This window comes from Clavelina lepadiformis, chromosome 6, assembly GCF_947623445.1.
Source record: "Clavelina lepadiformis chromosome 6, kaClaLepa1.1, whole genome shotgun sequence".
Lineage (NCBI taxonomy): Eukaryota > Metazoa > Chordata > Ascidiacea > Aplousobranchia > Clavelinidae > Clavelina > Clavelina lepadiformis.
The window spans coordinates 13309122-13321756 of record NC_135245.1 but is presented as its reverse complement, the minus strand read 5'-3'; the positions used below and the strand labels follow the sequence as shown (position 1 = coordinate 13321756).

The window sequence follows — 12635 nt, the reverse complement described above, 5'->3', positions numbered from 1 at the left end:
CTATGGTTAGCAAGTAGCTAAGTTTATTATACATGCATTTTATATGTAGCCTTATGCCTGTGGGTGTATTTACAGTATTGTGTTATTTTCTTCATCGAGAGTGTTTATCTTGTCAACCTGTTTCGAAATTAGTTATTAAGCTGCCAACTGTGTTTGTCTTGTTTAATTGTGATGTTACCTGTATCGTTTAGAGTGATGTAATAAGTTACAAGTGTGTTTTCAGATAATCGTTATTTACTGTTTACTGAGGTGAAGCCACCTTGTTTTCATTAAAGTTTGTTGTTGGACGTGGATTCAGCAGTTAACTGAAGGTCAAGCCGCAGTTTTGACTAAGATATCACATGTAACTTCATTCGTTCAGGTTGCGCAATTGTGAAGATTAAATTTGTTAGCAACTGTTTGTCGCTACCAACTTCTTACATGATTAACATCATATATTCTGATTGCATAATGCATCCATCTTCCATTATTATGAACCTCAGTATAAACTTATTGCAAACATATGGCTTGTTGCAAACAAATTGCTTTCTTCTTTGATCCATATTAGCAACATTATTAAATTTTCTAATCTTAATTATAAATCAATGCAACATCTTCTGATAATTGCAGAAGTAATGTCAATTATAAGCAATTTTATGTTTTATTAGCAAATGCAAATCTTGCTAATTGCCCTTTTCCCTCTTAGAATTTGAAGCTGATTTTGCGAGCAATTGTGCAATATCTTGGGGCCTTCACGCTATAATAATTCTATGTACTTTCTAGTCTCATCTCATCTTGTCATTTCATAGTCTTGTGACCAGATTGTGATTACCAGTCCTATTTTAGTTTACCTAACTCAAATAGTGTTACCTCGTCATTATTATACCATATTTTACATTAAGATACACAAAATATCGTGATTTCTTCATTTCTCTTACTGCTGGTCACGACTTACAATCTTCTACATATGCTGTTACGAGTATATATATAGTCTCTCCTTTAATAAAAGAAACAAGTATGGACATAAAGTTATTGGGCGCTTACGTGCTACGTTACGAAATTATTGATTTGTTTGTTAGCAATATAGCCGTACATAGAACAATATCATCACTTATTGCATTCTACGTGCTATTATTAATTAACTGATAATCTAGAGGTTTTCTAAACTGAACACGATTCTAGAAATCTAGTCTAGTCAGGTATAACAGACAGCCAGAATATTTCAGCAGTCAGATAACTTATACAAATATATATCAGGACTAATAGTACCAAACTGCTAGGAAGTAGTTTCTAACACATAATTAACATATCCACCAAAACTGAGCTACTCTCTGGGATGTGATTTCTTATACAGTGGTTTTCTTTTGCCATTGACTGTATAGTACAGCATTGGAGTGATTGCCAACTACATGTTGCTTGCAAAGTGGACACATCACTCAATTTTTTGAAACCCATATACGCCTCCTTAACATCATACTTTTTGCTCTCCACAGTCAAATGTGAAAAATAAACGATAAAATAATTGTTTATATATTTTCCAAAGATTCTAAAAATTTGTTTGTGATTAGATGTATTCATGTTGAGCAATCCATAATGTTGCTTTAGATGGTAGATTTACTTTATAGATTTAAGCACATGTTCCCATGATCCTTGTGTGAAAGTGCAATTTAATTTCACCAGTGTGTATGGAGATGATAACATCATCAAACAGTCTCTTAATGACACGCATTATTGTCTCGTAATTAAGTTTATTTAGATTGAGAAGATGTGTTAGCGTTTTTTTTGCATTTTGAGTGGTGCGCCTTGAGCTTTTTTCTTAACTAAACTTTACAAAGGCTTTAAATTGTTAACAGCATGATAGCAAAAACAGGATAATTCCCTCATACAAATATTGTATCCACTCTACAGTACCAAAATAATTTTAGATGGTGAAAGATTTTCTGCTATATAGAGGCTACATTATACTACCTCTTAATTAAACCTACTCACCAGTGGATATGAGGTCGCTTGGTGTCCATTACTGATGCGACATAAGTCGTATTCCTTAATTGACTGAACCATTCACAGTAAATATATGAATTTTTATATCCTTCTCCCCAACAGTTTTTCATAAATGAGCATGAAGACCAACAAGTTATATCGAGAGAATGACAAACGTGAGCTATAATAAATTAGAATATAAAATACATTTGATAAAACTAATGCTTAAAGTCATAGTTTAATTTATAGGCAATTGAATATGTCCAAGCCGGCTGCAATCAATAGAATTATGACCAATTAAATATCATTTTCATTAAATAAAGTACATTAGAACAGTGTTTCTTAATCTTGGATAATTTTACTCTTATAGACGTTAGTTGAAATTTTTTGAGGCGGCATTTTGATTTTGTCGTTTTTGATTTTTGTACGTAATACAAGCTTTGATTAATTTTAAAATGTGCAACCCCTAGAGCACAACTCTATAACTTTTTATACTGGGGTTAAAATGATTCAGCCACCATCAACCTTACTATGGTATAACTGCGTCTCACTTAGTTAGACTAATTGTTTACATTGCAATTGTTTCTTTCTGCTATTGCGTATATTTCTATAACCTATGACCTACATGGTCGAAAAGCTGCACACAACTCAACTCAATTCATCATTCTCTGTTTACACCTAGCATAATCAAACTTAACGTAATTGCGCGAAACAGTATGAATTATTCTGTAATCTTAGCGATTGCATCCTTTGCAATTGCAATAGCAAATTATCGAATACAGTTTTGGGCTTCAAGTTGCATTATATTAGGTTAGTGCTGATAAGATAGCACTGTATGAGTAATGTAATTATTAGGACTAGTAATCAAAACAAATATTCCTTCCTCCTTCAATATACTTTAACTAATTTGAAATATGTCGATTCGTCGAAAACATCCAGGTTCGGTAAATTTTGGCTGCTGAAAACGAAGATACAGAGAGCACTAGTAGGCCAAATGGGAGTGTAAGCCTAGTTCGGAAAAGTAAAAGCGAAGTTGGTGGATAGGCTATGGTGTAATGGTAATACTAGGCTATGGTGTAATGAAACTTTCATAAAACTTTTGACACAATACTTCACGAGTATTATGCCTGAACTGTTAGGTAACGTATCACCGACTGCTACTGGTATGCAATTCAAAATTTTCATGACCTAACGCTCTAGCACAAGGCTGTGCCGTTGTGCTTTTGTTGTTTATTATAAGGTTGTATATCCGTTTTATTCCACAGTTGAATTTGGGAGACCAGAGTTGTATTGCAAGTACAAGCGCATGACACTGTCTGCATTCAACGAGTTACTCAATCTCGTTTCAGTGGGTTGGACGAAGCAGGTTACGAAATAACATATGTCTATTTCATCAGGAGAAAAACTTTCTATGACATTACAGGACAACAACTCATAATTTTAGCTAATTGTTTAAAGTCAACTTGTAAAGGTGACATTATTATAGCCTACTAGTTTTTGAATGTCAAAACACTGTTACGAATCATTCTGCATATAGGTTATTTCAAATTGATGTTTTGCAGTTATTTGGCTAGCAGAGATTCTTATCAAACCACTGCTAATGCATATTGGACTTTGTGTTGCACCATATCCAAAATCATCCCAGATGTTTGTGCAGCTCTTTGGGATGTTCAACAGCCATTCTATTTGGAAACGCCTACAGAAGATGTTTTTATTAGAATTGAACAAAAATTTCGGGTTGGGAAGCAGTTTCCATATTGCATCAGTAGTTTAGATGGAAAGCATGTTCTTATGCAAGCACCCAATATCTCCGGATGCAATTTTTATAATCACTGTATAGTAATTTTTGCATCAGTAGATGCAAATTTCAGATTTATAGCGGTTGACAGAAGAGGGCTTGGAAAAGAAAGTGACACCAATGTTTCCAGAATTTTCAATTTTAGAAAACATTTAACAGATGGGGCTTTTCTAATTCAACGACCGCAGTCATTATCGCAACATGGAATAACTCTCATGCACCGTGTGTTCATGGCGGATGAAGCGTTTCATTTTTAAAATTTTAACAAATCTTGAAATAATGTCTGCTAGTAATGTCGTAGAGACAACTCAAAAACTTTGAGTTAACCGAAATTTGAAGTTAAAGGGCTTCCAGTTATGAATAGATTTTAATACGTGAAGTTATCCAAAATTGTGAATTAAAAGAATAACAAGTTAACAAATTTTTGTTACGTTTAATGGTGTTATTCTTTTGACTGAAGGGTAGTAGTGCAATAAGCGTGATATCAAAGTTTGGCCAGTCACTACAAAACTTGCTATTGAACAAACGTCAGCAGGCAGGAAAAGCATGTTTATATCATAAGTCAAAACTACATGCATTGAGCAGAAAAGGTTGGTGCAATAAAATGGCACAAGTAAAATGACAAATTTGTTCTTTATTATGAATAAGGTTCTGTTATAAGGCTGGGCAACCACTCTTTTAAATGGAGCGTCATTCATGCTGCTGCTCCTCGATGAAAAAGAAGCTCACTTGTTTTAGCAAGTTAAAGATATTTTCACACATCATTGTATCATTCATTCATCAAAGCACATTTTCTGAAACCAATCGGATGAATTATATTTTGCAAATTTGCATTGGATAACTTGCATTGTACTATGTTATGATATTTCATAGAATCTGATGTCGAACAGTTTTGTTTTGGTCACATCTTCCACAACTAATTAATAGAAGAGTATAGCATTAAGAACCTTTTAGAACTGTATGTGCCCACGTAACACATTCGCTAGTTCAATATTATTCACTTTGAGAGCATATGTTGTGGCATATATACATAAATTATATATGTATATTACGTTTATACATACATATATATATATATATATATAAAATAATATTCATTATCAAAGTATTTTTAAAAATAATTAACCAATTAACTAATAATTAACAGATTACTAGTGGTAGTGAAATGTCTTATGATCATTGTAACAAACAAAATTAGTCTCAAAGGAAGTTAAAAAACTTGATAAAGACATGCAATTACTGTAATTGACTTGCGAAAGCAATAGGATTAAAAAAACTCATACACAAGCTAGGTTTACTAATGAATACAATTATCAATGGGCCTTCAGTGGTAAATATATAAGTTATACACTATATTGTACAAAAATCACGGCAATAAAAAAAATCTGCCTCATCTTACCTTGATTTAATTTACTGTCAAATAAGCTTCTCAAATGACTGTTTACACTAAATGAAGATCCGATTAAAATTGCTACAATATGCATACAGGCATGCCAGAAATACAATAGCTTCATTCTACAGCTTTGTGTTATCTTGATAAAATGCAAATAATAAAAACTGTGCTAATAAATCCAGTGCAACAGAAATTATTTTAATAACAACTAATAAACCAGCATCAAAAACAGAATTTAGGTATACATTTAGTATTATCGTTTAGAAAATACTTTAGAAACGTGAGCATTTTAATATCAAATAAAAGACCAGAAATAATGAACAAGTGAACAACTGAACAGAGTTTACAAACAAACTAGCTTCAAATCCACTGTTAAAAGAGTACAAATTGTCAAATACAGTAATTTGTACATTAAAATACTGTATAGTACCATAACAACATAATGTACCATATATTAATATTATACAATACCATAATATACGAGTACAATTACATTACTATGTCATACAACATAGTATAGCAAAACAAAGAGATGACAATAAAAAAATAATTTTAGGCTATTAGAATGTACTTGAACATAATACAAAAAAAACACAACGGAACTGCTTTCATAAACCACAAGCTTCATGAATACTCGCTAAATTTCCTTACTTTATTTAAAAACCAACAATAAAACAACAAAATATATTTCATATCAGAAGATGAGTGAAAGAGACTCAAAGTCAAGAGTGACTTGATTTACTGTAACCGAATACGTTTAAGCCAGCAAACAGAACACAAAATACGTATAAGCAATCGTAACACACTTAATAAGTTGTAAATCTACACTTTAAGAATCTACTTATTAGTTAATATTTTAATGCACCAATCTTTAAAATTCCAATTAAGTTTTGAGTCCACAGAGAAATTTTTACTTGAAGTACTAGCTCCAAAATATTTGTTAAGCATAAGCATATATGGTACTACAAACGTCCATTGGATACAATGAGTTAATAATTAACAACTGTTAAATAAACAGGTAAAACTGAGCACTACGTACTTTACTAGTCTTATCTGAATTTCTAAGATGTACACTTTACGGGAGAGTATAATACTGTTTGTGATTATAATAAAATATTATTTTGAACGGAGCTAATTATATAAATATTGTATGAGTATATTTTCTTAAAAATAAGACATATTTCTTCACATTCTGAAAATCGATAAGTAAATGCAATAAAAATAACCTATCATGCCTAGATGATAATGATCTTTTAGCAGAAAAATATTTTTGAAATATAGAATAAAGTACACGACAAGTGTATAAGCATTTACTGCAATTTATTATCATATCATGTTATACATTTCCACACATATTATGGTAGTAGAACAAATGTTGCGGACAAGTTTAAATAGTCTTTATCTTATGATGTATTTGACATGTACAGTCTTAGTTTAACACCCTGCCAGTTTTAAATGCCTGACATTTTTATCAAACAAGTTTTGTCAAAAAGTTTTTTAAGTCTTGCCAAGTTTTTTGTCAATAGTTCACAGTTACACCATAACAAGGGTTTTCCAAAAGTATTTCAAGTGAATGGAACAAAATTCTTTGCTATATTGTGACCAAATAAGAACCCATACGAAACTGTATTTGTAATCAGAACTTGGCAGTACCACAACACTATGGTATCTAGTCACTAGTGTACCGCAGTACTTTTTCACTATCAATATCAGCATCGTTAGTGTTTATAGATGGAAATAAATGCTTTTTTTCCAGTAAATTTATCAGCATCAGTAGAAATATTTCAAGTAAAAAATGCTGCTATTTTGATGCATGTCTCTCTTAGAAGTTGTCAATCTTAATCTTAATTATATATTATTCTTAATTCTCAATACAATGGAGGCGTTAAGAGTTGACGTTGGCAATGTAGCCTTCTTTGGACAAACACTTGATCATGTCATAATATCAAATTTTGTTGTTTTGCATATTTAACTACGATGCAGCACCAATACAGTACTGCACTGTAAAATGAATAGATGCCTTTTTAATGCTAAAAAATGGCAGCAAGTGGCATAGATCAGACACTTAAAAAAGATTTTATTCTCACAGATTAATGAGACCACTCCTAACAGTAACGTAAAATTCCCAGGTTTATTTGTGAAAATTCACAAAAATAGCATACTTGAGAAACAACATTGTCTGGCATTAAATTTGCAACAGTGCAAAAGCAAATTAAACGCAATTGCAAAGAGCCTTTTATGAGTGTTATCAACCGCAAATAACAACACATAAAGTTTGGATGATGTTTAAGTTGTGACAAACAGTTATCTTGCTTATGTTGAAGGGAAAAACATGAAAAAACTTGTTCGTTCAGTTAAATTGAAATAAAAACCAGGTTAAATTAAAAGCAAAATGAAAATGCATTTTCCATAAGTTTTCTGAATATTCAATTTTTGACATTTTGCAAAGTGCAAAATACAGCTCACCTCTCCCTTGCCTCACTTGAAGCAAGTGACTACATCTGCTAATGGGAAGCAATTAATCACTCACCTCAAACAACCGAGGTAAGCATGGATGATTACGCAATTGCCCATCTGTTTATAAAAATCTTAGCTCTTCAACTTTGACATATAGAATCTGTAGTCTTAACAGCTAAACAACATTAAAATTCCAGGACAGACAAATAAATAACTTATACTTCAAAATTTATTAAAACAAACAAAAGATAAGAACGGAAGTAGTCTAATGATGTAATACATAATGTACAAAAGTTGCAAAATACACACTAGTATTTAAACATAATGACTGCAGTAGACAACAGTAATTTAAATGCCAGAAAGCTAAAACTACAAATTTTTTTACTTTGATCTTTGCATTTAGCTTAATGCATAATTAATCTTACGTACTTATGAAAATTTTTATAATAATTTTTTTTAAAGAAGCTTTTTGTACTAGTTTTGAAGAACAGGAACACAGGTGGATATACATAGCATATATCAAAAGCAGCCATGTGATTTGATAATGGAATGGTAGACTTTGAAACAGTCAGAGGTGGCTGATATTCAAGAGGGACGCAAAAGTACCTTGATTGAAGACATACTTTGGGTTTAGTAGCCATGATAGTTGCTATCGGAAAGCTGTCACCAACTGTTATTTTAATTTTACACTTTGTGAATGTCATTAACCAAATATTCAGAAAACTTTGTTATATATGCATATCATTTCAGAAAGATTTTTTTGGCTCAGTGCCAACAACATGTTTGGCATGAAATCAGTTACCAAAATCAGGAAATATAACGAAGAAATAAACTTTTATGACATAAGTCAATTTATAACTTGGGGAGAGTTGAAATTGTATTCTTATACTAAATTGTTGCAACAGTAACGACACACGCAGAGAGATTCATGTTGTATTACCGTTCACTGTTTGAAATTCCCGTCTTATTTCATTGATTGACATCCACCTTATCATTGTTGAGGTTGCATTTTAGTGTTTATTATCATGTTACACTATCTGTGGTATTATGTTATCTTTGTGGATGACACGTTTCTCTCATTATCGCACCTTGTTATTTATATATTGCACTTTGAACATTTACAATTTCATACTATGAGGAAGGACCAATGGGAAGCCTGAAACATGTTAAGATTGAATAAAGTATGAATCTCTCTGCACTTATTGTTATTGTTTCAACAATTAGGTGTATGTCAATTTACAATGAAACAGCATAATTGGTCTTACTTTGCCCAGAAAAAATCCAGATAACTTACCCTTGATCAATAAATCAATATTACATTATTATAAAGAATAAAAATTTAACCTGATAGTACCATCAATCTCAACAACATAATCTAATGCGCATTCCATGTGAGTTATTTTTCGGGTAAACTACAGTGAAGTAGTGTAAACTCGATTGACCTGGGCATGGCAAACCACATCTTGGTGCAACTGTTTCAAACCATGGAAAATGCGAATTCATTTTCTCTTCCACTTTCCTCTTGTATAGACAAAAAATGGTTCAGTGTCTCCTTTTTATATACAGATTACAGTTGGCATAACACATCTTAGGCTTTTTGCTAAGTCTGTAAGTACGCCAAACTGAACTTACTCGTACACCTGACACAATATGCACCCTGGAAGACAAAGAATTGCTTTCATCATAGTTAGCTGCAATGGGTAAATTGGTTGATGGTTACCATAGTATGGCATCATACCTGATATGAGTGGTGCATCATACCTGATTTACCTCGAGTAAACAAATTTCTCTGAAACATGAAAATTTGGATCTCTTATAGTTTTGCTTCAAGGTCTGAATGAAAAGGATTTATGAGATAATAGAATGAAAATTATGACATTATACTTTCTCAATACTCGATCCTCATATGGAGTGAAAATACAAAAGAAACTTGAAAATTTTGAGGCACACTTGTGATTGCCTCGTCACACACTATTTCAGACATCCTGCCATACTGGCCTTGTATTACTAGGAATACCATACTATCGTCTATCACTGCATTGTGACTAAGGTAGCCCTAACACATTCCATATTCATGTAAGAGGTAGTTAACACAAACTGGAGGTCTGGGTCTCCCCGAGGTGAGGTTAGGTATAGGCCAGGTGTGGGCAAACTTGGTCTGAATCACTTTTGCCAGGGGTGGGCAAACTGAATCACTTGCGGAAAGCTACAAACAACAGCGAGCCGCAAAATCAGTAGTGTCAATACAAATACGGTAAACAATGCATGAATAATGAACAATAATGGATATTACTATTCAGCTAGAAGAGCCACTAAAAACATGTCGGCGAGCCGCAGTTTCCCCACCTTTGGCACAGGCTATAGAGACGAGATTTAACTGTCCGTCTTAAATCTGCTCGGAAATCCACTGAGCATGTCCAGTTTTGCATAACTAACAATATATCCAAAGCTCAATCGGCAGAAAAATTTAAAAGAACCTACATGCTCCTATGAATATTGCCTTCAGTTACTGCTTCAATGTGCTTTACCTTAAAGGCCCAGATCTTGTAGATTTAATAATCAGTAAATTTCGCTACGAACTGGTAAATAAGGAGAGTTTTTAATATCATTCCAGTAATCACTGGAATTCCTATATTGTATATTACAGGGGTGGGCAAACTGCGGCTCGCCGGCATGTTTTTTGTGGCTCTTCTAGTCGAATCGTAAAATTCCAAAAAAATTGTATAGGCTACCAAGAGTACCGTTTATGAACGTTTCTGTCTATTTTTTTCTTTATTTAGGCCAGCATTTCGTTTATGACGTAACACTAGACATAGAATCCGACATTGTTTTCAGGTATAGATTCTATACTCTATAGTCTATGGCATAGGTTGTGAAAGTGCACCTCGCCAACATGTTTTTTATGGGTCTTCTAGCTGAAAAGTAATATCCCAAATTGACTAATAATAATATAATAACCAAATTGACAATCATTTCTGATTTTGCAGCTCGCTGGTGTTTATAGTTTTCCGCAAGTGACTCTTTCATTGAACAAGTTTGCCCACCCCTGGTATATTGTAATTTCTGCTACCTGACTGAGTAGCAAAAGGAAACAAAGCTGCATGGTTTTTGGCTAACTTCACCAGATCGGAACCTAAGGTGTTGCTACACAACCATGTGATCTGTGCTAACGATGTAGGTGAATTCCCGGTTTGCGAATCTTTGTATAAAAACTTTTGAGGAAATAACCAGGGTGACGAACCTTTACATTTAAACCGGTTTGAGCGAATCTTTTTTGAAAGCCGAACCGGAACCAGACCCAATATGTACTAAATTGGCCTATACCCAAACCGAACCTGAACCATTGAATACTAAGAGTAAAAAACGAACAGGAATCATACCTTTCTCAATTATAAACACTTTTTCAGTACAATAATTTCATCCAAGAGTTATAGACAAAGTGTTTCCTTTGCTTATTTCATAACCTAGAAACCTCAACTAAGAAATACCTACTCATTTTGAAGTTTCTTGAGCTAAGAAATTGCTACTTGGTCAGTGTAGTTGAAGAAATTTAAAAAAGTAATTAGTTAAATAATGTCATTCGAACCCATAGCGAACCTTATATTGGCATACTTGTTGAACCTGAACCCGGAGCTGGATGAATGTGTCCGCTCGATTATACTGTTTTCCACTGCGGTTTGGCTTGTTACGTCACCGTCACGGTGATTACTTTACGTTATGATCCTCGCATTTGTTTGCATATCTTATATTTACGAAATATTTACCCTCTGACAAAATGTATTTTTGGAAAGGATGGTATTATATCGATGGTGATGTAATAGTCTCTATAGTCTATACCAGCGGTTCCCAAACTTTTCTAAAAATTTTGCCTGGTGGACCCTTTGCAATTACTTTGATATTTCACGGCCCTATAAAAATCAAAGAATGCTATAGGAAAAATGCAAAAACCACACCAATGAAATAAAAAGGAAAAACTATCAAATACGGTAAGCGTTTAATGGGATGGGTGCACTTGTTTTGCTGCAATTAATTCATCAATGTTTGGTTTGGTTTTGGATAGCGCAACTCTCATGTCGTGTACCCTCTGAAACTGCTTTTAAGCTTTAAAGACTAATTCTCATTGCGGACCCTCTGAGAGTGCTTTACGGACACCAGTTGGTCCGCGGACCCCAGTTTGGGAACCGCTGGTCTATACTATAGAGCGGTGGTTCTCAACCGGGGTGCCACTTACGTTTCGCAAGGGTGCCGCAAGTTATTGTGCACTAATCACTAGTCCAGGAAAACGGCTGCGAAAGTTATTTTTATTTAATGCATGAAACATTTCAGAATGCAGAATCGGGTGACTAAAGATAGAGTCTATAGATAGACTATAGACGTATAGAGGACTTGCACCATGACTTACAATGATTTTGTGACGTCACACATTTGGCCGACATGAGAGCAATTTAGCCCTATTGATTAATATTAGTTTTGATGATATTTTGACTATATTCTCTGCTTTTTCTTGGTTCTATTGCAAGTAACTGCTAAATTTCGCAATAAAAACAAAGAAATAGGCATTGGGCAGTGGTGCGGCTCCAAAATGAAGTTCCGGAACTTCTGCAAAGTATAGGCTACTAGTTATAAGTAGGCTCATATCCAACCTTTGCCTTAACTCCAAACTAGAAATTTATTTGTTCCTGCTTGTTTCATTTTTAAAAATTTGGAGTTCTAAAACAATTTTTCCACAGGTAACCGTACCAAGGTAATCAATTTTGTCCTCAAAACATCAAAATGCGTATGCCAACTACAGAAAGTCATATGGCTTAGAGTAGGACAGAAAAAACTAGTCAATGATTTGTTAATTGATACAGGATATAAAAGTTTTAAGATTTTCAATACTGTACTAAAACTCTTTTCTTATATGCAAAAAATGCAAACATAAAGCAAAAAATCACCTAATCGCATTTCCGTTTATAATTGGCTATTGACCAGTGATCATTTGTTATCCATGAGATAGATTATTATTTTTCTGAGTCGTCATCACAC

At 33.4% G+C, this 12635-nt stretch overlaps 1 protein-coding gene across 4 annotated transcripts in view; it reads right to left on the bottom strand.

The window, feature by feature from the left end:
* The window catches only part of LOC143461634 (cell adhesion molecule Dscam2-like), a 58988-nt gene extending 47745 nt beyond the window's left edge, over positions 1 to 11243 (bottom strand). The window contains exons 1-3 of one of the 4 annotated variants that reach the window (XM_076959421.1): positions 9240 to 11236; positions 5157 to 9128; positions 1969 to 2140 (exon numbers count right to left, since the gene is read on the bottom strand). In XM_076959421.1, coding sequence (XP_076815536.1) covers positions 1969 to 2140; positions 5157 to 5271 — 287 coding nt within the window. In that variant the 5' untranslated portion in view covers positions 5272 to 9128; positions 9240 to 11236. Of the gene's footprint in view, positions 1 to 1968; positions 2141 to 5156 lie in introns of all 4 variants that reach the window. The other 3 variants (XM_076959420.1, XR_013118062.1, XM_076959419.1) reach the window with 3 other exon arrangements.
* Between the last annotated feature and the right edge of the window lie 1392 nt (positions 11244 to 12635).